This window comes from Callospermophilus lateralis, unplaced genomic scaffold (genome assembly GCF_048772815.1).
Source record: "Callospermophilus lateralis isolate mCalLat2 unplaced genomic scaffold, mCalLat2.hap1 Scaffold_45, whole genome shotgun sequence".
Lineage (NCBI taxonomy): Eukaryota > Metazoa > Chordata > Mammalia > Rodentia > Sciuridae > Callospermophilus > Callospermophilus lateralis.
Window position 1 is genome coordinate 6,486,617 of NW_027514398.1, and position 24,521 is coordinate 6,511,137.

A 24,521-nucleotide genomic window follows, 5' to 3' on the forward strand; every position below is an offset into this window, starting at 1 on the left:
CAGAAGGTACTCCTGTTGATGATGCTGATACAGAAGAAAAACTAAAGGAGATAAAGGTGGAAGAGCCACTAGATGCCACCCTTTTGGACAACATGCTTTCCTTGTTATATTCATACTTGCTTTATTTCACTAAGATGGTAAGTTTGACATAGTTTCTTCAATTAGAATGTTGATTACTTATTAGTTTTTAAGTGGCTTCTGGTCATGAAGTGAAGAACTTAAAATGTCTTTATGAAAATGACTCCTGACCCTTTGAGTAGATAGCTCCTAAAACAAAAGCCATAGGGGTGTAGCTTAATGGCTACTTAGTTTAGCATATGAGGAAGATTTGCTGTCTACCAAGGCTGGACATTTGTACACCTGTAAAAACTTGGTTCGTCCCCTCAGAACCTTTCATTCTGGCAGGGAGATAATAGCATTCACTTGAAACACAGTAAGATAATGGCAGAAAGAGAGGTATTTATTTGATGGTAGAACGTTATTGTCCATAAATGCATTTATTATGGTTGGAAGGGTGATCAATAAGGTCAGAAAGTAGTTGAGATGTGTTTGAAGCACAGGCAAAGGGCAAACAGGAGTGTGGCATGTGGTTTGTTGTTGATTAGACAGGCTGGGTTGGAGGATGGTGGGGGAAGCTGGCAGTCAGAAGAAATGTGTTCAGAGAAATGGAAACATGAAGAAAAGAATATTTGGGGAGGCCAGGAGAATGTAAATAGTTGGTGTTGTATAACGTGTGAAGTTGGAGGGGGATGGTCTGTTGGAGAGGCCAGCAAATCTAAAAGGAAGTCATGAGCCAAAGTAGCATTAGACCATTAATAGTGGGAATCCTTAGAAAGTTTTAAGAATGAAAGGAATTAGGTTAGATCTGTTTCTTAGAAAGAGTCACTTAAGGCTGACCTTTCTAAAGAAAATCATGATCCAAACAAGACATTTAATCTGTCTAGAAGGTTATCTAAGCATTTTAGGACTTACCTCCCCCTCATGGTATTTGTTGATGTTGGACTTTTAGAGTTTAATTATAGGAATGAGAAAGCTTTTAGAGCTTGGAGGATAAGATGGTCCTAGGGCCATTGTGACAGTAATCCTTCTCAACTGAAGTTGTTTCCTGTAAGTTGTGTTATTTCAAGACTTGTGTAAGAAAAGTGATGTTGTTGTTTTCCTTGTAAAATGTATAGATTTTGAAGCCAGGTAGATCTGGTTTCAAATCCCAAGGTTATCATTTAGAAGTTTGGGCAAATAACTAAACTTTTGAATATCAGATTCCCCATCTGAAAAATGTAGATAATGCTTACTCCAATCATAAGAATTAAATGATTTGACAAGGTAAAGTGTCTGGTGCGATGTCTGGCATTTTGTAGGGTTTTACCCCCCACACACCCCCTAATTCTCATGTAGGCAGTCAGAGGTGGTATAAAGACAATGAATACCTGGGGAGGAGAGACCACCAGGGTGGAAAAGATGTGATGGGGAGAAATGAATCATTTTTCAGTTGGCTCCATGTTTGTTCATGGTGGTGGCAGCCACCTGGGTAAGGAGTATGTACAAGCCAGGCAGTTACAATAATGATATTTCCAGTGATTAAAGCAGTCTTCCACAGTCATAATTTGATTATCAGAATGAATCAACATCACTTGGAAAGTTTACAGCCTCATGATATGGGAAGGATTTCTTTATTCATATTTTTAGGTATGCACAGAGCCCTCCTCTAGGTCTAGGTCGGGGTACACGAATGTGGTGCAGGTATGGTCAGTGATTTTGTGGTGATAGGTAAGACATTGATGTGAGTGGCAAAGAAGAGGCACAATGTCACGAGACTGATTTGAAAGGAGCCTTCAAAAAGGCATTTTGATGGCCCAGTATGTACAGGACATTGTGCGAGGACTAAAAGAGTCTAACAGGTGTAAGGCATGATTGTGATTTTTGAAAGCCTTAAGAAAAGGACTTAACAAATATATGCAAAAATTATGAACAAGTCAATGTAAAATCTTAAACAAGTAGTATGATATCTGATAGGACTGGAGAGTAATAGGCTCTGATGTGTTTGGGAGATGTGCACCAATCAGATTAATTGATCAATGGAATCTTAGTAGAATCTTAGTGTTAGAAGAAACCTTGGAAGGCTGTTAGTCTAGTTTCTCACTCATTGCTGTAATTTTCTTTACTGTGGCCCTGACGAGTAGTTATGAGGCCTGTACACCAGTATTTCCTAGCAGGAGTCACTCTCTTACAAGGCTATATGTTCTTCTGTTGTCTAGTTTATCCTTGTATTGACTCCAAATTTTCCTCCACATGATTTCCTCTATAAAATTGAATTCTTTTCTACATAGAAATCCTTTAAATATTTGAAGTTATATCTTAATTTAAAAATTATTTTTAGTATTTTTATCATGGAAACTTTCAAATAAGAGCAGAGAGAATAGTAGGGGACTATAGGTAATCATAACATAGTGTACATTTCAGAATACTAGAAGAAAAGATTGTGAAAGTTTTACCATAAATGATGTTTGAGGAGGTAGATATATTTAACCTGATTTAAACGTTACATAGTGTATACATGCATCAAAATGTCATGTTACCTACTTCAATAATTATAATGTTTATTTCTATGTACTAATTAAAAAATAAATTTAATTAGAAAAGCTTTAAAGAAAAGCATAGAGAATAGTATAATGAACCCATGGGCCATCACCCAACTTAACAGTAATTCCTTGATAGCCAATATCAGTGAGTTTTTTTTATTTGTTCTAATTGGTTATACATGATAGCAGAATGCATTTTGATTCATTGTACATAAATGGAACAAAACTTTTCCTAGTTGTACACAACATGTGTAGTAGTCCTACATGTACCTCAGGTAATGAGGTTCATCTCATTCCACCATCTTTCCTATCCCTATGCCCTCTCGCCTGTTCTACCTCCCCTTTGCCCAATCACAGTTCCTCCATTCTTTCCATGCCCCTTGCCACCCACCTCACCCCCATTATGGGTCAGCATCCACTTTCAGAGAGAACATACAGCTTTTGGTTTTGGGGATTGGCTTACTTCCCTTAGCCTGATATTCCCATTCACCCGCAGATTCCATAATTTTTTTCTCTTTTAATGCTATAAGTAACATTTCATTTTGTATATGTACCACAGTTTCTTTATCCATTCATCTGTTGAAGGGTTGTTTCCACAAAACTATGGAATGCTTCACAAATGTGGGTGTCATCCTTGCTCAGGGACCATGCTAATTTTTTCTGTATTGTCCCAATTTTAGTATATGTGCTGCCAAAGCAATCACACTCTGAGTTTTAACAAATGTAGATACCCATGTAAAAACTACCATAATCAAGATATAGAACAGTTTTTTCACTAGAAAAGGGGTTTCCTTGGGATCCTTCCCAGTGAGTTCCTTCACCACCTGTTCCAGGCAACCACTGATAACTTTTTTTTTTTTTAAACTATAGATTCATTTTTCCTACAGTACTATTTCATATATATGCCCCTATAAGTGGACTCATATCTAGGAGTGCAGTTGCCTCCTATGTTTAATGTATGTTTTTATCTTATGTGATACTGTCAAGCCATGCTAATAAATGACCACAATCATTTTATACTTCCACCAGCAATTTAGGAGACTTCCACTTGACTTCATCTTCAATAGCACTTGGGCCATTCTTGTGGGTATGTCTTTGTGAGTTTATTTCCTGATAACTAATGATATTGAGTGAACTTTTTTTTTTTTGAGATAGGGTCTTACTAACTTGCTTAGGCTCTTGATAAGTTGCCAGCCTCAAACTTGGGATCCTCCTACCTCAACCTTCTGAGCTGCTGGGATTACAGACATGTGCTATCATGCCTGGATCAAATACTTTTTCATGAGCTTGTTGACCATACTGTTTTTGTATGTCAACTCTCTGGTTGGCTGGAATCCAGACTTCTCCCAGCTCAGTGCCAACTGTGGGATTGGTTAGCTTATAGTTGTTCTTGGCCCTCGCAGGTACTGCTTAGAATGTAGCCCCAAACTGAAGACCACCTCCATGCAGATTTCTGGAACTCTTTTTCTTTGTGGCTCCCATCTTTCTGGTAGTTTTCTCTACATGTTTTTGGCTGCTTAATCTCCTGGAACTCTGGTCTATTTCTCCTAAGTGAGACTGTTAGGCCCCATTTGGGTTCCCCTTCCCAAACTGAGGTCTAGAGGGTGCCTCAAGGTAGAATGCTCACCTATTTGTTCTCCTTCTCTTAGGGGTGACAGTTGCATGTCCCTTGTGGCTTTCTATCTGAAAAATAGCTCTTTAAAAATATATTTTGACTGTGCATGGTGGCACATGCCTTAATATCCTAGTGGCTCAGGAAGCTGAGAGAGAATCATGAGTTCAAAGCCAGCCTTAGCAAAAGTGAGGTTCTAAGTAACTCAGTGAGACCCTGTCTCTAAATAAAATACAAAATGGGGCTGAGACTGGGGATGTGGCTCAGTGATCAAGTGCTCCTGAGTTCAATCCCTGGTACCAAATATATATATATTCCAACTTTCTGGTTGCTTTCAATGGGAGAACAAGTCTCATATAAGTTAATTGATTTCTCCTTTTGTTGTAACTTTTTGCAATAATTGAAAAAATATGTTTGTGGGACTTCTAGGATATATTGTAGTTTTTGTGAAAAAATGACATCCCCCTGGTACAACAATTTAACCTGTTTTCTCTATTGCCTTTTTTTTTTTTTTTTTTTGGTGGTGCTGGGATTGAACCTCGGGCTCCATGCATTCTAGGCAAGTGCTGAGCTAACAACCTCAGCTTCCCTCTGTTGCTTTATATTTCTTGGAAATTCATAGTAAGGTTTAGGTTCAATTCTTTTTCTTATGAAAACTTAATAGGAAATATTGCATTGACATATGCATATCCTCTCCTTTGATGTTGACTACTAGTCAACAGTGACGTTGGTGAGATTTGCTAATATATTATAGGTTGCAAAATAGCAATGGTCTGAGTTGCTGGATTTTTCTTTCTTCATTTAAAGGATGGGATGCCTACACAAATAAAAATTTGATTATTCTTTTTTTTTTGGGGGGGGGTATTGGGAATTAAACTCAGGGGCATTTGGCTAGTGAACCATATTCCCAGCCCTATTTTGTATTTTATTTATATACAGTGTTTCACTGAGTTGCTTAGCAATTCCCTTTTGCTGAGGCTGACTTTGAACTTGCTATCCTCCCTCCTCAGCCTCCCTAGCTACTGGGATTACAAGTGTGTGCCACGGCGCCTGGCTATGATTGATTATTCTTTACACAGTTATTTGGTTTGTATAGTTAAGGCAGGAGATAAATATTTGATTCCTTTTCTTTATTTAAACACTTTTCAGAATAGTAAGGTATTCTTCTAGCTTATCAAATGATACCCAAAGGGGCTTGAAATCTTTTTATTGTTTCATTGTTTTTATTTGTTGCCATAAAATTAATTAGTTCTTTCATATATTTAAGTTTTTGTCTTAAGTGAATTTTTTAAATTATAAAAACCAGGTTATCTAAGAGAAAAGAATGATCCAGAGGGATTCTAGCCAGGTGTTAGACAATGTGATGATATAGGACCTGTTACAAACTGGAAAATTTAAAGTATGCTCAATTTAAAGTATTTAGATTCAGGCTGGGGTTGTGGTTCAGTGGTAGAGCACTTGCCTAGCATGCATGAGGCACAGGGTTAGGGTTAGGGTTAGGGTTAGATGGTTAGGGTTAGGGGTTCGATCCTTAGCACCATATAAAAACAAAATAATGTGTCCACCTGAAACTAAAGATACATAAATAAATTTTTTAAAAAAGTATTTAGATTCATTATACTTGAAAACACTGCAAGTGAACAAAAAATATGAGACTGTCAGTATCCTTTCTCTTGAAGAAACTATTGGAAAATATTGAGGAGGTGGATTTCTGACGAGGAGGTTGGTTTAGAATTGCCATGATTCTTTGTGACTGTTTTGTTATAAATTTAAGGTTTCCCATTTCTTCTAATTTGTCTGTTTCAGCTGTTTACTACATTGCCTGATGAGTATCAACCTGGGCCTGATTTTTATGGACTACCATGGGAGCCTGTAGTTTTCACTGTTTTCTTTGGATTGGTATCCTTTGTCATTTTCTTTTGGAGAACTGTTCTTGTTGTGAGTAAATTAACTTATTTATACCTTAGCACATAAGCACAAGGATTATTTTATATAGTCACTGCCCCCCCACTTTTTTTCCTTTTCAGTTGCTAAAACACAAATTAGTGGTTTAAGTCAAACTAACCTTATAAAATAATTTAGTGTGGGTGCAGTTGGTGGAACTGGTAATTCTTACAGCCATCCTGACCAGTAGTTTCATACATATCAGAAGTCTTAAAAGTGGGATAAAAGATGGGATAGGTTAGATAAATATCCTTTTATGTAGCATATATGTCTAGTAATCTATATTAAAGAAATAACTATGCTTTGAATGCCGCAGTCTCTCGCTGGGCACAAATCACGAGTCTCCACACAGCTTGTAGATTCAAACAGCAATTCTTTATTCCCGAACTCACACCGGCCGTCTACAAACACGTTCTGGGGGAATCCACGTTCTCTTCCCAAATCCACTCCATTCTCTGCCCAAATCCTCTCCTGCCTAAATCCACTCCGCATGGGCTTCTGTCTCCCAAAATATACTGTCTGACCCTAAGCACTCAAGAGGAACTCAGCAGCAGGATACGCCCTATTCCAAAAGAGGAACACCCTAATCTCCTATTACTAAACCGCCCTATTCTAAAGGGGAAACACCCTACTCTCCTATTATGCTAAACTGCCCTATTCTAAAGGGGGAACACCCTAAACACGGATCCTGCCCTGGTCCTTGAGCAAGGTCACCTTTCAGAAGTCCTTCCACTAGACAGCATGGGAGTAAGCTGGCAAGGAATTTGTCATACCTACTTGGCTGATGGCTCCCAGCATTTGAAGATTTTGGTAATGTTTTTCAGTGGAACAGTGTATTAGATTGAAGACTTAGCACAACATAATTCATTTAGGGGATATTGTATGTTCGCTTAATGGAATAGTAGGCAGATTTATCTATTTCAAAGCTTTTAGGTACAGAAAATGCTCACAATTAAATGTGAAGTGGAAAAAAAAGCAGAAACTAAGATTTAAATGTTGATGAACTGTATGTTAATATAAACACATATAAACAGGGGGAAATGCTACAAAGAAATACAGTAATATGAGAAAAAGGGGATAAGATATTTTTTCCAGTCTTATATATATATATTTCCCAGATTTTATGATTTGATCATATGTTCAGAAAATACCTTTTTATTTGGAAGTATAGATTATGTGTTGTCCAAAAATCCATTAAATGTTTTGTTCATTAAGTCTTTTTTTTCTGAGCAGAATTAGTCTATCTCTGTGTATGTGTGTACATATATGTATAAGCATATATATATAAGCTTATACATACATATGTTTGTACTGTAGGTCATTCTGTTTCATAGTTATTTAACATAATTGGAAGAAAATTATTTTAGGTAAATGGACTTTGCATATGAAAAGCCTAACAGTTAAAGAGGCCAAAAGCATTGGATACAAATCTTTTCAAATCTGAGTGTTCTTTTTCTGATTTCTTAATTATATCAGACATATCATTGTTAAGATAAGTTTCCTCTCCTTGTACAATTGAGTGTAAGATCTCTTAAAAAGCATTCCCTTCTTAAATAGAAGAATCGTTTGCCTGGATTCCTGTGAGGAATTTTCACAGTTCAATCTCATTGAACTTTTTCTCAGCTAAAAGGAAAAAGGAAATAGAAGGATAAAGAGAAGGGAAAAACATGAAAACACTTTATATTTCTCTCTTGTTTCTTTCATTTCAAGAAAGAAACAATACCTGTTTCTCTTTTCACTAGGTTATGTGGGATCTGGTTCCTAGCTGTTGCTCCTCAGTTTCAGCATTTGACTTTGGAGCTTTAGTCTCTTCCTTAGATGACTGCTTTTATGCTACTTCCCATTTTCTTCTGTTGTCATTTTGAGTAAAACGTTACCAAGGCTATGACATTAAAGAAATGCCATTTCTTTCTGTGTTGGAGTTTTCTGAATGCAATTTCCTATTACGAAGATCCCATGGATGATCCATGGACACATCTGAGTATTCCATCACCATTTATAACATTTGAAAGGACAAGTATATGCTAAGTTACAAAGATATTTAGTGATGTTTTTAAAAAAATTTCTGCTTAGGTTTTATTATCAGGCAGTTTATTGCTGTCTTTAGGAAATGATTGTTTTTGTCCTTTCCAAAATATGTTAATTGTCATTTCTCTTGTTGCTTGTGCATTTTCTTCTAGCAGTCTTCCCTTTCAGATTTCTTGCTATATATTTAGTGGTTTATAGAAATAAGATGATGTAGCCTATTAGTTTCTAAATTCAGCCAATAGCCAAATTTAAATTGGAGTTCTAAGATGTTTTCTGGTGAGTGAAAGTGGCATATCTTAGTACAAAGATTATGCCTTTAATATTGTTTCCTCAAATTCCTTTTGAATAGTCATTGTTTCTAGACTTTAGCCTGGTTATTTAGAATTCTCAAGTAAATGATTTTGAGTACACACACACGCACACATACACACACACATCTTTACTGTGAAATAAGGTATATATCTTAGTGTTTTTATGTCAAAGCCTATTTATGAAATATAACTACCAATTAAATTTAAAATGCTTGTTAACCTTTACTTAATTTTAATCCTATAAATTTATTATTCTGAACCAGAATGTTGTTAAATTCTCACTTGGTTATGATTCTGACTGTTGTTTTAGGAATGCTGTTTCTATTGAGCAGATGTTTGACATCAAATTTAATCTTTTTTCTCTCTTCTAGGTAAAAGATACAGTATATCAAGGTAAACTTTCAGGTTTCTTAAACTTGTATTGTACTGGTGTTTGATGTGTGTTTTATGTATGTTAGAAGTAGATACAGTGACATTTAATGTCTATTACTTTTTTTACCTCCTGAAAATTTTACTATTCCTAGGTTGCTAGCATGGATAACTGAGTAGATGATGATGGTTCCAACTCTGAGATAGGAGATAAAGAGGAGGAACAAATTGTGGATAGGGAGATGATAAGTTTTAATTTGGGGCAGATTAACTTTGAATATTGATGTAATGCAGATGTATTACATTTGAAGAGTATTTCTATGCTAATGATTTAATCATGCATTAAGTAATTGAGTAGATAATTTAAAGAATGGTAATGTGAATCAGTATGCTTTCATTTCTGTTTTTCTTTGCAAAGAATTAAATGATTCCATTTTCTGAAAAGAAAGTGTTTTGAGAAGGGAGGAATATCAAGCTACAACACTTTACTGTATTTCCCATCTGTGAAATAAGCTTAAATTGAAATATCATTTTGGATTGGAAGGGTACCTGGGATTGAACTCTGGGGCACTCTACTGAGCCACATCCCAAACCCCCTATATTTAGAGACCAAGTCTCACTTAGTTGCTTAGTGTCTCGCTCTTGCTGAGGCTGGCTTTGAACTTGGGATCCTTCTAGCTCAGCCTCCTGAGCCACTGGGATTACAGGTGTGCACCACCGCGCCCAGCAAAATATCATTGTTCTTATATTTTTCTTAAATTTTAAAAGTTTTATACTCTAATTGCTAATAAGCATAGATTGTTTTTAAAAGCATAATAGTTATGCTAAGAAGTATTTCCTCATAGTACCATATAACATGTCTTTGCTTTTAGTAGATTGAGTAATTGGATTTCATTTAGTGATTGTAATAATCTTGTGTATTTCCCCCTTTTAGTCAATGAACAGCAAATTGCCCAAAAGATAATCAATTTCCTGAAAGAAGATGAAGAACTGATACAGAAATTTTCAAAGTATGAACAGAAGGTATAATTATTTTTTTGTTTCTTTCTCCCTTGGTTCTAGCTTGAATCATTTCTACCTGTTTTAATTTAAAAATCATATTTTAAAGTTTTTATTTCATTATTTCCTACAAATCATCCAAATTCTAAGCAGTCATATGTATTAAGTACTGCTTTCTTCTGGAAAGGGTCACTTGTCTGGAAGTAACTTGTATAGTAGCACTATAATTTGTGTATCTTAATTCTGAATGCTTTATTTACATAGATAAAGGAATCAGAGAAACAGATCCAAGAAACCATGAAACAAAATATGATTCTTTCTGATGAAGCAACTAAATATAAGGTAAAAATCCCTTCTTTGGGGGGAATTACATTCTAAACTCAAAAAGTAAATGTAATGAGTGAGTAATCTTGACACCTTTTTTCCCAGGATAAAATAAAGCTTCTTGAAAAAGCTAAAGAATTTCTGGATGAGAGAGCTAAAAGTCTTCATGTTATGTTAGAATCTGAAAGAGAACAGAATGCTAAGAATCACTACTTGGTAAGAGTTTTGCTGCTAAGTGTTGCTTTAATTTGGCTTTTGAAATATTTTGTAAAATTGGTTAAGTTGAACTTAGTCCAGCTGTTAACTAAAGTAAGATTAGGAGTCAAGGAAGTTGAACCCACATCTGTGCCCATTTTGTGGAACTTTTAAGTACTGATACAACAAATTATTTTTATGGGCCTAGGAAATATTTTTATTCTCAACCTTGGATAATTTTCATATTGCTTTGCTCTGCCCTTGGAAACATGCAGATCAACTAAAAAACTATTGTCCAATTGAACAGTATTTGTTTACTTTTTACTTGAAAGAGTAATGAATTAATCAATTTTCTGTACTTAAAAAAATTTTACTTACATATTTCATTTCCAATTTCTATAAGTTTCTGTAATTACATAAAAGTTGCAAAAGATAGTAGAGAGTGTGTTCTGAAATATCCTACCCCCAAGTAAGCTTGATCACCTAGCTGAGGTAGTATTTATCAGATTTTGTCACTGTAAAAATTCTTTCCAATCCTTTTCATATTATATTCTTTGGAAGTTACCATGCACAGCCCACAGTTAAAGTATGAAGAGTTACGAGCTCAGGATGAAGCTCATGGTAGAGCACTTGCCTAGCATGCATGAGGCCCAGGATTCAATCCCAGGCATTGCAAACAAAGATTGCAGAGTTATGTCCACTTCCTTAAGGAGCAAATATATTTATAAATTTTTTGGAATTCTTCTGTATGTGAGATTAGTCTATTCTCCCTTAAATTTTATCATTTTTTTACTTCAGATAAGAAAATTTTAAAAATTATCTTGGGAAATTTTTTTCTCTATCACTAGAAAAAAGTTAGTAATTTGAACTGGTTTATTTGAAACAGTAATTAATTAATTTTCTATGCTTTAAAACATTTTATTATTGCATTATGATTTTCTATACTTCGACCTTTTTTTCTGGTTATCTCATAAACAGTAAGGTTGTGGATGCCATGAAATATTTATGACTTCATTTTCCCTCATCTCTTTCAGTTCTTGATTTTTTGCTTAGTCCATAGCTGGATCCCCTGCATTTACCTGAAATGTAATGGGATGTCTTGACAAATATTTTGTTGTGTTTATCTTTTTTAGTATATATATGTGTGTACACACACACACACACACACACACCCACACACACACACACACATATCACTATTTCTACTGAAATCCTAATGCATATTTTGTGTTCTGTTTTCACCTGGCAGATAATGGAAAATAAGAAATCGATAGAGAAGCTTAAAGATGTCATTTCAGTGAATACTTCTGAACTTTCAGAGGTAAAGCTGCCAACTCTTGCTAACGGGATATTAATACTACATCTTAGTTTTGTTGCGGACCAAAAATTTGAAGTGTGCTAAAATGTGCAAAAAATGAGAACTATATGATGTCTGGTTTGGGAAAGTATAACTTTGTTTTTTCTTTGGAATTAATTCACTAACTGTAGTGTTTTGCATTAGCTTCAAATTGTCTTTAATGAAGCTAAGCTTCGTGAAGAGAAGGTGAAGTTGGAATGCTGTCAGCTTCAGAAAGAAAATACCATGCTTAAGAAGACGAAAGAGCAGGTAAAGAAAATTTGATGTCATACATAATGTAAACTAGAGAAGTGAATATCATTATCTTGTATCTTTCTTGGATCTGTTTCTGAGGTAAGGAATATTCATGTTGGACCTTTTCTAGATATGCAAAGTTTAAACATGCTCCCTAAATTGAGTGCATATATATGTTCTCCATCTGTTTTGGATTTTTGGATTATTGCTTTTCTTATCAAATGTCAATCAGTTATTAACTTGCATAGCCTCAAAGAAACTTTTAAACCAGAAAATTAAGTATTTTATGATCCTCTTTTGAGTAGTTACTGATTCACCGGCCAAGGGAAGATTACATGATAAGGAGTCTAAATTTAGGAGACAGTCATATGTGCCCATTCCTGCTGGAGGTAAATTATTTGAATTGGCAGCAATTTTCTGGGGAATGCAATAAACAGGGTCAAGTTCCTGAGAGCTCTGATGTTCTTACTGCAGCTGTGAGTGTTGGGGCCACTCTGCCCTCTTCCTTAACCAAGGTCTCAACCCTCTCTATTGAGGCAGGCCACCGAGGAGTATGGTTCTCTATTTCTTTGTCTAAGTCTTGTAGTCCTGATGTATCCAGTGCAGAAACCCCTCCCTAACCCATAGGAATTCATGTGTTTTGACTTTTCAGTTGCAGCAGGAAGTCAAAGACTGGAGTACATCACACGCTGAGCTCAGTGAACAAATCAAATCATTTGAGAAGACCCAGAAAGATCTACTTGTAGCTCTTAATCACAAAGATGATACTATTAATGTCAATTTATACTCCAAATACATGTTTCATCTCATGAATTCTCCTGAAATCTTCTGAATTAAAATCGAGAGTCTTCCAACCTTTTGCTTCTTTTCTAGGCTTTGACTAATTATATCACACAGTGGAATCAGTTACAATGTGAATCTGAATCTGAGGATCAAAATAGAGAAGATGAGTCAGATGAATTAACCAACGGAGAGGTAGCAGGTAAGATCAGTCTCAGGGAGGTTGAATCCTTTTTTTGCTTTCGTGTCTTTAATTAAGTATTTATACAGATGCCACTTTTCAGCTGGCTGATTTTCTTCTTAAGCTTCAGGGTTGTAGACACATATCACTGGATCTATAGATATGTCTATTGCATTGGCAGAGGTGGGTTGCTTGGGTATAATGTAGCAATAGGCATGTGAAGAACACTGACTTTTTCTATCCCATTGAAAACTAGTAAGTACACTGCAGCTACAATAGTCACATCCTATACCTCTAAGTATTGAACATTGTACAGTAAGAGAAATTTGTTTCTTAACTTATGCAGATGATAGTTGATTTTGATACTCATCATCTCTATGGCTCTGTGGTTTTAAGGTCCACAGTCAGTCTTAAAAGTCCGGAGGTAGTTGAAACCATAAACTAAGGCTGTGAGAACAGAGGCTACAGACTATCAGAAAGCTAGAGAGAGGGAGTGTAACAGTGTTTACTGATGAGGAAAATATTTCCAGATGTTTTCTCCCAAGTTGGATATTGCTTACATAGCAAGTATTTCAAACCACACCTGGTAGTAGATTCAGGGAGAAGACAGAGGATTGAATCTTTCTAAATAAGACACTTACTTGCCCAGGTGAAGATAGATCTGAGAGAGAAGAAAAGCTTTTATCTTACAAGAATAGCATAGATAACATTTTAGTTGTGCAAACTAGAAATTCACCTTTTTTTGTTTTGTTTTTAAGACAGACACAGTACTTTTATTTATTTTTATGCTGAGGATCAAACTCAGTGCCTCACACATACTAGGTGAGCACTCTACCACTGAGCCACAACCCCAGCCTGAAATTCACCTCTCTTTTTTTTTTTTTAAATCTAAGCTTGCAATTTTCTTAAATGTCATTAGTCTAATCAGTTTAGTTATTTAATTGATTTTTTTTTTCTTCTGGTGTTTGAACACAATCATTATTTAGTTTGGGGAAGTTAGGAGAATATAGAGTTAAAAGTAAGGAAAGAAAAAGCTAAAGTCTTTTGTTTTTTAGGTGATCGAAATGAGAAGATCAATGATCAAATTAAGCAGATGATGGATGTCTCTCGGGTATAGTTCTTTGTAAGAGTCCCATAGTGCCTGTGAATTCTTCCTGTGCCTCACTTTTAAGAATACCTCTCTTTTCTGCAAATTTTAGACACAAACTACAATATCAGTAGTTGAAGAGGATCTAAAACTTTTACAACCTAAGCTAAGAGCCTCGATGTCCACAAAATGTAATCTAGAAGGTGGGTTGTTCTTGAGAAGAAATTGCCATGTTGGAAAGACTTAAAATTTTATTGGAAAGGTAAAGAATGGCTTCTTGCTTTCATGCTTCTTACTTTTCTTGGCAGGACTCCCTCAAACAAGTTCTTAAGTCCTTGTGCACATATAGAGATAAGCTGTTTTATCCTTTACAGACCAAATAAAGAAATTAGAAGGTGACTGCAATTCACTACAGTCTTCTAAAGTTGGACTGGAAGAGGAATGCAAAACTCTAAGGCAGAAAGTGGAGATTTTAAATGAACTCTACCAGAAAGATGAGATGGCACTACAAAAGTAAGATTTTCATTGTTTGTTATTGTTATCACTGTGTGAACTAATAGATAATTTTATCTTAAGATTATTTAAAATTTCTTCTAGTTGTAATAAGTAGAGATTTGTCTTTTTTCCTTTGTGTTTTGTTTCCTATAAGTTGCATTTTTCTTTCCATCGTCAGTCTTAAGAGTCCTGAGGTAGTTGGAACCATAAACTAAGGCTGTGAGGACATCGTAATCAATTGTCAAATTCATATGAAGGCAGGAAGTGGTAAAATGGTATTAACAGTCACTGATGTGGAAATACCTCTCAAAGTTCTAGACCCTTTCTATGATCCCCCTATTTATTTTAATTACCTTTCATTGTGATCAGTTATGTAATTCTAATGTTTTGAACTTGTATCTCTAACTCTGGACCTTTAAAAATACTGAGTGATTTGGAATGACATGTTTTAGCAGAATAAAAACTTCAAAAAGGAATAATATTTACTTATTGATGGTACAAGTTTTGGACTTGAATATCTCAGATGTTCACACAAAATGGAACTGTGGCAAGGACCTTAGGAGTTATGATTACAGAAGTACTTGTTTGTAGTATATATTTATATATTAATGTTCTTAGTGTGGAGCTAGTTATTTTTCGAAAGTTCATTTGAAGTTTTTAATCCACAAAAATACTTGAATTCTCTAAAAATAGGTTGTGTCAGATTTTATTTGTTTGCACCTGATTTTACTCTTCGGTATATATATATCTTGTAAAGCAAAGACAGACCTTCTTACAGACCTAACTATTTTTAGGTATTTTGACTTCTGTTGCCTAATTAATGCATTAAATATTGAAACCTTTCCATTAACTTTTCTAAAATTCTGTGATCTCCAAGCAACCTTTTTAGAATCTCAAATTTTTGTTCAGGCCAGTTCTAAATTCCTGGCCTGTTTCAAAGAAACATTTCTCATTTTATCACTTTTTTTAAAAGAACACTTGTTTTCTCTGTCCCTACTAGTAATCTGAATGACCTAAATGGCAATTAATTTTCTTTGTAATGCAATTAAATTGTAGCACTATTTTTTTCAACTCCTCCAAAATTCATTCAGTCATCATCTGTGGTTTGTATTCTTTTTACTCATCCCTAGGTACTATGTTAGTTCATGCCTGTGTCATCTTTTCTGTTTCTAACCTAGATCATCTGTCTTCATTCTCCATTTTTTATATTTGTATATAACTTATTTCAAATTCTTAGTAGTTTTCTCTATAGCCGCTTGAAGTGGACTTTCTAAAATATAAGTCTGTCCATGTGAATATGTGCCTGTGGTTTATGAAGAATTTGCTTTCTATTTGATGACCTGTTCTTTTTTTCTTCCTTGTATCTTTTTAATAGTTTAAATATTTTTAATTATTTTCCTCATCCCCTGTATAAGCTTGTTGTAATCATAAATTATAATGGAATTATAATTATATAATTATAATTTTATTCATCTTCTCATAATTTAAAGGCCATGGTATATATTCTGGATTTAATAAAAACCTGACATAGATTAATAGGTTTATTATTTTTTTTATGGGCTTTAAGTAGCTCCTGAATCAGATAACTGTTGTGGCATTGTATGTTAGTACTTCATATACTGTGAACTCCACAAGACATTCATTCAATTTATACACATATTTAAAGTTTCTGTAGTTCTGCATTCTACACTGTTGGTTTCTTATTTGAAATTATTTTCATTCTATTTGAACATTGTCCTTTAATGATAGATTTGATTAGTGTATCAAAGGTAGTACAAGGATAAACAGAGAATAGTATTTTATCCACTAAATATTGCTACCTTTATAATCTGTATTAGGTTGACATGAACTTCATGATTAGAGTTAAAACCAGTTTCCATTTTTAAAGGATCTTTCTTTTGGCTACTGAATTTTAACTGTTACTTAGTTTTAGCAATTTTAAAATATCCAATTAATTACCATCTGTTTTAAATTTTTTCTTTAAGGAGTCCATTATCATTGTTGTTTGGTCTTATCCCTCCCGTAGTTTCTGTAGTCCTTTCTCTGTTTTTATAACAGTTGTATTGGGAAGTGCCTAGGTGTAGTTTTCCCCACCCCACCCACTTTATTTTATGTGGTGTTGAGGACTGATCCCAGTGCCCCACACATCTGGGGCTCGTGCTTCACCACTGAGCCACAACCCCAGTCCTATTTCAGTACTACACCTCAAACCCAGGACCTTGAGCCATGTGCTCTACTATTGAGCTACCTCCCCAGACTCCTTGCTCTTTCTCATAAGGGACTAGGGTCTTACTGCTTTCCAAGCTATCTTTAATCTCATAATTCTGCCTCTGCCTCCTGAGTATCTTCGACTGTAGGTAGGTCACCATACCCAACTATTTCTTGGTTTTATAGTTTCTAATCCTTTGACAAAATTCGTAATCTTTTTTTTTCCTCTTTTGTGGTGCTGGTGTTTGAACCCAGAGCCTTGTGCGTGCAAGGCAGCACTTTAAGAACTAAACTATATTCCCAGCCCTAAAATTCATAATCTTGACTTTACTTTTTTGACTATACAAAGCACAGTGATTTTAAAACATGTGCGGATAACCCCATTTGTTGGTTTCATTTTCTGTGGGATTTTTTCTCACAGAATTTTGTCTTATGGAGTGCCTGGTCAGTTTTGATTGGCCAACATTGTTGTGATAATTATAGATGAAATTTGAGGACTAAGACGAAGTTATCTTCTTATAGAAAAGTGTTGAGGTTACTTGAGTAAGATTGTCACTTTAAACTTAGTCAGCAATTAAGATAATTCAAAAATGACTTGTCTTTTCAATGTTTCAGTATTGTTCCTTTTAGATTTTTTGCCTGTTCATCACTTAAGTGTGCAGTACTTTCTAATCTAAACTCAAAGGCTAGGGCTTTTATTAAGGGTCCCTTTATTGGTAGCCTCTTTTTTCCTCTAAGCCCAGGAATTTAATGAAGGCTTGGTTCAGACTCATATCTTTGTGTTATCTTCAATAGGAGAAAATTACCTTAAAGCACCAGCCTTACTTGTAATTCTGAGATTCCTTTTTCTAATGGATCTTGGCCACATACATATATCTTCACTGACTTTTTAGCTTGGATCCCTTCAAACACAATTTTATATTCTTATAAAGATGTTTTGATTGTTCTTAGTGCTCTCAGACTAACTCTTTGATAATTGGAAACAAAATTCTCTCTTTTCTTCAAGATTCAGTTTTCTCCATATTCCTTCTTAAGCAAGTGGGGAAAATTATTATATTCCTTTAGGCATCATTTATACCTGAAACAGTGAGCTCTTTTATTCTTTAGCATCTTACAAGGTAACTAGAATATTATAGCCACTCATAAAATACTTGCTGAAGAATTAAATTAGAAGCTATATAAGAATATATAATCCCCTTTTTCTATTTGGTATCAGTAATCCTTTTTTACTGCAGTTCTTCTGATTTATGGAAAATTAAGTTTCAAGTTAATTATCTTTTGAATTGGAACTATGGCTAAAGTAGTACAAGGATAGCAGAAAATAGTATTTTTTAAATCATTAAATGTGGCTACCTTTGTGTCAGTAGATGAACATCTTGAGTTTTATGATCAGAGTTAAAACTTCTCAGTAGATAATACTCTGATAGTGGGTCAGTTTGGCTTCTTTTTCTGTTTGATAGACATTATCAAAACTCAGATTTGTCTTTTTGCTTAATTTACAATTCTTTTGAAATAGATATCTAAAGTGTGAAAAATATTCTGTGGTTAATTGCATAGCTAAAAGACATATTCTAGAAGATTTTTTCTTTGACTGACTATATCTTTATTATGGTACCAGTCTTGGATTGAGAAAAGAGTTCCTCCATGACAAAGATATACTTAGTGTCCTACCCATGGCAGAAACGAGAAAAGAATTATCCCCTGCTTTATCCTAATATGTTTAATTATGTTAGGTTGATCAGTCCTGATCTTCCACATTGAAGTAAAGTGAGTTTTTATTATCTTACACACAGGAGACTTGCCCTTGGGGCACATGTTGTTTTCACATTTATTTTATTTACTGGTAAGTAGAGAATTAAGAGGAGAAGTTAGAAAATGTAAGTGATTTGCCAGAGTTTGATTTATGAAATTGCAGGTTTGAATTCCTATTTTATGTGCTTAAGCATTTTATAGAATTGTGGGAAGTGATATTCACAAAGAGAAACTTTTGATTTGATAACTGGCTTTATTTTAGGAAACTGAGTCAAGAAGAATGTGAGAGACTAGAAAAAGAGCTGCAGCTGTCAGCTGCAGATGAAAAGGTGGTTTCCGCTGTTCAGGAAGTTAAAAATTACAAGTGAGTTCAGTTTCTAAAGGAGGGTGTCAATGTCTAATGAATTAGTGTTAGCTTTCTTTTTAATCTTTTTTTTACATTATGTAGATAGAAGAAAATAGCACGGAAGTATAAATAACGAGAGAATATGAACACATTTAATTCACACAGGAGAAAAAATAAATTTCAACTTAACAAATGAAAAATGTTAACAAAAATTTACTTGTACCCAATGGGCAAGACCATAGGGAACTTGGTCAATGCAAACAGTTCTGGGGGTTTTGTATGTTGTAGTAATTCTTTAAGAAATCAGTTTGCTGTGTGTTATATCAAGACCCGCAAAAGTGTGGCATTTGATAGACCTTGGAAATCTTCTATGGATATAATTTGAAAAAAAGAAAAAAAGTTTTAAGGAGGAAGATATTTCTAGCAGAATTACTTGAGAACACACTGATGAACAGTTAAGGAAATTATAATTTATCAATTCAGAATCTCTAGCAATTAAATGATAAAAAAGTTATTAGTATTAGGTTTTTATTTATTTATTTATTTATTTTTGGTGCTTTACTACTAAGCTACATCCTTAGACCTTTTTTTTTTACTTTGAGACAGGGTCTCAGTTGCATAGGTTCCCACTTAATTGCTGAGACTGACCTCGAACTTGTGATCCTGCTGTCTCAGCTTCCCAATCATTGGGATTACTGGCATGTGGCATTGCACCTGGCCTGTAGTATTAGTTTTGATCACACTGGATTCATATAACTATAGAAATGTTTTTTTATGTATGATAAAAGTCTTTAAAAGTATAGCTGATGGAATAAAGGGAAAATGGTCAGAATGTTTCAAATTTTATTCAATTGTTGTAATTCTTAGGCGGAGAATTGAAGAGATGGAAGAAGAATTACAGAAAACCAAGCGCTCATTTAAAAACCAGGTAGTAATTAATACTGTCCTGTAGTTGCAGAATTCTTTGATATCTAATACAGACAATTATAGGCTATTATAATGAGTCCCTAAAAACATTTTTTTAATGTCTTGTCTTTTTCAGATTGCTATGCATGAGAAGAAAGCTCATGATAATTGGGTAAGATTTTTTTCCCCCTTTTCTTTATTTTTTGCATAGCCTACCGCAACTGAATTTGAATACTTTCTCTTTAATAGCTCAAAGCTCGTTCTGCAGAAAGAGCTATAGCTGAAGAGAAAAGGGAAGCTGCTAATTTGAGACAGAAGTATGTGATTTTTATATCTTACTGTATGTTTTGTAGTGTTTTAAGGTTATTCTAGATATTATCTATGATTGCTGTTTCATAATTCAGCCCATTCTTTCTCAATATTCAAGACTACTGGAAATAACCCAAAAGATGGCAATGCGGCAATATGAACCTGTGATTGTAAAACCAATGCCGGGGAGACCAAATTTACAAAATCCTCCTCAGAGAGGTAGGGGGCACTTTGTAAAAGGAGCTATTTTATTTCTTGGGTGCAGAATGTATGTAAATTACTTTTTATTTCTGTGTGTAATGGTTATGAAATAATCTGAATGATTTGCTAAAGCGGGAGGTGTGGGGGTTGGTGTCAGGGAGAAGGCTGCCTTAAAGTAGTAACACGGCATTGTTATCTTTAGGTCCACTGAGCCATAATGGCTCTTTTGGTCCATCCCCTGTGAGTGGTGGAGAATGTTCCCCTCCACTGACAGCAGAGCCAGCTGGGAGACCTCCTTCTGCTACTCTTAATCAAAGAGATATGCCTAGAAATGGATTTGGTGAGCATTCACATGTTGCTTTATAGTAAACTGCTTCAAGGTTTTGGTTTTTTTTTCCCTTTTGAATATTCTAATGAAAACATAGAATTTGGGCCTGTACAATATATAGAAGATGATTTCTTACTTTATCTTAGTGAATGTTTTCTGTAAAATCTGTTCTAGAATAGAAAACATTTTTTTTTTCCTGGAGGTCCCTGTATTGTTTTTTTCTTTTAAATTTTACACTGTGAAGTGTAAACCTTTATCTTTAAATTAAATCTCTATGGTGTTCCTTTCCCAAATATTATAAAAGTAGCCTTAAACTTTATGTGGCATACATATTTCCAATATGAAATACTGAGTCTTATTTCCAATTCTAAATAGGACTGTAGTCTTGGTAAGATTGGAAGTCAGTTTATACAGACTAAAGAAAAGCCAACCTACACATACTTCAAGTCTATAGCTTAAAGTTTAGGACCAGTACGTATTAATTTGCTGTTCTATCAACCCAAGGCAGTTCTTTATTTTACTTAAGTCTCTTCATAAATTGTGATTTACGTATTGGGCAACCCATTTTTTTAAATAAATATTTTTAATTGTAGATGGTGTGGTGCTGAGAATCAAACCCAGTGCCTCACACATGCTAGGCAAACACTCTACAACTGAGCTACGACCCCAATCCCTGGCCAACCCATTTTTAATGTTGCTTTCTAGTTATTGTTGAACCCTGACCTGTCCACCAGTGGTTTATTTCTTCTGAAAAATACATACAAGCGCTCTGATCTTTCTTTACCAAGGGTCAATGGATGGACCTTTACCTCGTACTCAATGGTCTTCTGAGGCATCTGGGAAACCCGTTGCCTCTGGTAAAGAGACCAAGTAATTTCAAAGAATCTGTAATTGTGGATGCAGGATTTTTATTCTTTTCATGTTAGAATAAGTCTGAATCCATTCTTTGATCTCTAACAGACCCAGGATGTGGTCCAGCTCACATGAACAGCAGCTCCAGAAGTTCTTCTCCAGCTAAGGTGACGGATGAGGGCAAGGTAAGTTCTGTAGTTACTGTGAATCACGTGGTCGTGCAGGAACATGTAGCTTTCCTACAGTACTTGCTCTTTGCTTTATCCTTCTTTGTGTTCTATTTGTACTATCCCATTTGTTTTTTAAAAAGCAAACTCTTCCCCAAGAACCTGAGACCCTCTCAGTTTCTACCATTACTTCTTTGACTGAGCATCCAGTTGGAGTAAGTACTTAGAGGTTGAGAACTGAATTGGGTTTTATTCTGTGCATTTCTGGGAAGGATATTCAGAGCATGGCACTGATCTTGTTTGCTTTAAACGGCATGCAATATTGAGCTTACTTTTCTCCTTAACTTGGAAATGTGGCTTAAGTGTGTACAACTATAATGAACTACAGAATGTGAAAAGTTATCACTTTAACTTTATATGGTGTTTTGTGTTGAATGATCTAAGGCAAAGTAAATTCATCATAAATTATATAATTCATCATTTTTACTTTTGTTTGGAAGAATGCTATTTAAGAATTCCTCCATTTGTGCAAACCCTATTTTGAGTGATTTGAATTAGATTGGTATCAGATTTTCTGAAACTGAAATACTGTTTCAGTGCAACAATGATAATGTGAAATGACCTCTTGAGCCAGTCCCAAGCAATGGTCTCATTTGTTCACATAAGTGCATTCTCTTGTAACTGTGTTGCTATTATATCTGGTAGGTCTTCTGCAGCTCTATAATAAAACAAATTTTTAATTGTTTAGTTTCAAACCCACTACTCATAGGAAATGATAAATCAATATCTCAAATGGTGTACAGTAAATGAAAGTAAATTATTAAAGCCTTGTCTTCCTAATTTGTGTATATAGCATTGTGTTGGAAAATACTTCTCAAGTTCCAGTGTATACATATTCCAGGAATATACATCTCTGGAGCAATCTAAGGGCAGCTTAGATAAGACCCCCAAACCCCTTTGTAGTAGAAGACTTAAAAGAGAGCAAAGACCCGTTGTTAGAGATGAGTAGAGGTGGGAAAAGCATGGCTTGGAGGCAAACCTGGGATTGAGACCCTTTAATATGCAGTGTGGCCTTCAACAAATTATGATAATCCATTTGCTTTTGTTCCCTCTTATTTAAAACAAGACAGTCTACTTAAAGATCTCAGAGGTTGAATAATATATGAAAGACTTACTGAAGATACTCTAGTAGCTATTATTACATGGGTAGAGAATGGATTTTTCATTTTATTCTGTTCATTCTTAATATGGAAGTAATGAGCTATTGTGATGAAAAGGAAGTGATGGGGAGGGGGGGGACTCCCTTTGAAATAGGTTGTAGTGAATACAGCATGACATACTGGTCAGAAATCATCTGTGTTAATAACCTCTGCCAGTCCTCTTGCCTTTCCCTTTCCTGTGCAGATATAATCAGTTATAAACTGCTCCCTCTTGTGGAATCCTTCTAACTTCTGTAAGCTGTCAGTGGGAATACACAGGAGGGGTGGGTAGAGTTTTGTTGCACTGATGGTGTTCTCTGGAAAGGTGCCTGTTTTGGGTTTTAGCTTTTATCGGTGTTGGTACTTTGTCTTAATACATAGGAATTTAAAAAATTTTAACTGCTTTAAAATCTTAAATTGCAGGTTAATATGGCTATGAAAGGGCCCCCTCCTTTCTCAGGGGTACCCTTCATGGGCCCCCCTATGGGACCCCCGATGGGACGGCCTCCACCACCTCCCTTTTGGTATGGACCGCCATTTCAGCTCAGTGGGCCTTTTGGGCCTCGGCCAATTCCTCCACCATTTGGTATGATGATCTGAACAGTAGTGATTGACTTATAAATCACATTCATCTTTCATTTCTATTGCTTGCTAAAACAGTTGGTTGCTATCTCAGGTCTTAACAATGAAAGGATACAGCTGAGTACATTTTAACTTTTCCTCCAGTTTTCTGGGACATATGGGACACTACATAATCTTATACTGAGATAGGCAATAGCTATCTCATAGACAAGGATAAGGGGCTATATAGAGAAAAGCCAGAAATATTACTTCTGCAGATGTTTGTTGAAAATATGTTGATATGCACTGCAATAGATGGAAAGGTGGATGAGACACATGACATAACTTAAAATTTTGTCACAGATATGAAAATCCTATAGCATAAAGTTTGTAATCACCCATAATGGAAGCATAAGCAGTAGGTTATAGAATATAGAAAAGGAAAAGTCAAACCCTCCTTACCTTGAGAAAAGTCAGAGGGAAGTGTTAAAGAGGAGGATTTAACAGTGACCTAATAAATGTTGCTGATTTAATTAGGTGGCTGAGGAAGGCCTTTTCCAGGAGGGCATGCACCTTGATTCTGATGGCATGTGTAAAGTCCATGCTGAAATACTTTATGAATTTTTAATGGATACAGTAATAAATAGTAAGATTTCCTTTTATCAAAATTTCTTTGATGTAGTAAAGTTCTTATTTCATAGTCTATCATCTTGTCATGGTAATATAGTACTTCCAAATATAAATGGAGCTCTTGTGAGATAGAAATAATTCTGCAATTATATAGTAGGGAAAGAAAAAAGATAAGCCTGGAGCTACGTAGAGCCATGTTTAAATCCTTAATATGTTGCTTCATGGCTGGTTGGCCAGGCTATAACCTAAACTTGTTCCATTTCAGTTTGCCTCATCTGGCAAGTCAGGATGTTCACCAGTTGATGTTCTAGGCTTGGGAGAAATTAAAGACTATATTAACATACTTGAAATCACCCAAGTTCAGAAATTTCTGGGTATTTACGTAACTTCCTTTTTATTTTCCAGGTCCTGGTATGCGTCCACCAATAGGCTTCAGAGAATATGCACCAGGTGTTCCACCTGGACAACGGGATTTGCCTTTTGACCCTCGTGATTTTTTTCCAGGACCTGCACCATTTAGACCTTTAGGCTCATTTGGCCCAAGAGAGTACTTCATTCCTGGTGCCC

The 24,521-nt window shown here is 35.2% G+C and overlaps 1 protein-coding gene, 1 long non-coding RNA gene and 1 other non-coding gene across 3 annotated transcripts; 2 read left to right on the forward strand and 1 right to left on the reverse strand.

Moving 5' to 3' along the window:
* Positions 1 to 3,176: 3,176 nt before the first annotated feature.
* Positions 3,177 to 3,283, reverse strand: LOC143388980 (U6 spliceosomal RNA). The gene has a single exon (XR_013090089.1). It is a non-coding gene; the product is annotated as a U6 spliceosomal RNA (small nuclear RNA).
* Positions 3,284 to 18,758: 15,475 nt separating this feature from the next.
* Positions 18,759 to 20,159, forward strand: LOC143640663 (uncharacterized). The gene is made up of 5 exons (XR_013155063.1): positions 18,759 to 18,819; positions 19,669 to 19,729; positions 19,844 to 19,879; positions 19,957 to 20,024; positions 20,135 to 20,159. It is a non-coding gene; the product is annotated as an uncharacterized LOC143640663 (long non-coding RNA).
* A 3-nt stretch (positions 20,160 to 20,162) lies between these two features.
* Positions 20,163 to 23,363, forward strand: LOC143640666 (transport and Golgi organization protein 1 homolog). The gene is made up of 4 exons (XM_077108327.1): positions 20,163 to 20,235; positions 20,420 to 20,557; positions 21,506 to 21,582; positions 23,187 to 23,363. Exons 1-4 carry the CDS (start codon positions 20,163 to 20,165, stop codon positions 23,361 to 23,363), a joined length of 465 nt encoding a protein of 154 aa, XP_076964442.1.
* The last annotated feature ends 1,158 nt before the right edge of the window (positions 23,364 to 24,521 follow it).

What these genes read in the sequence shown, in the direction of transcription:
- LOC143640666 (XM_077108327.1), top strand. Translation starts at nt 20,163, where the DNA reads ATGCGGCAATATGAACCTGTGATTGTAAAACCAATGCCGGGGAGACCA. An exon ending in ACAAAATCCTCCTCAGAGAG is followed by an intron (nt 20,236 to 20,419) that starts GTAGGGGGCACT and finishes TGTTATCTTTAG; the next exon opens with GTCCACTGAGCCATAATGGC. An exon ending in TATGCCTAGAAATGGATTTG is followed by an intron (nt 20,558 to 21,505) that starts GTGAGCATTCAC and finishes GATCTCTAACAG; the next exon opens with ACCCAGGATGTGGTCCAGCT.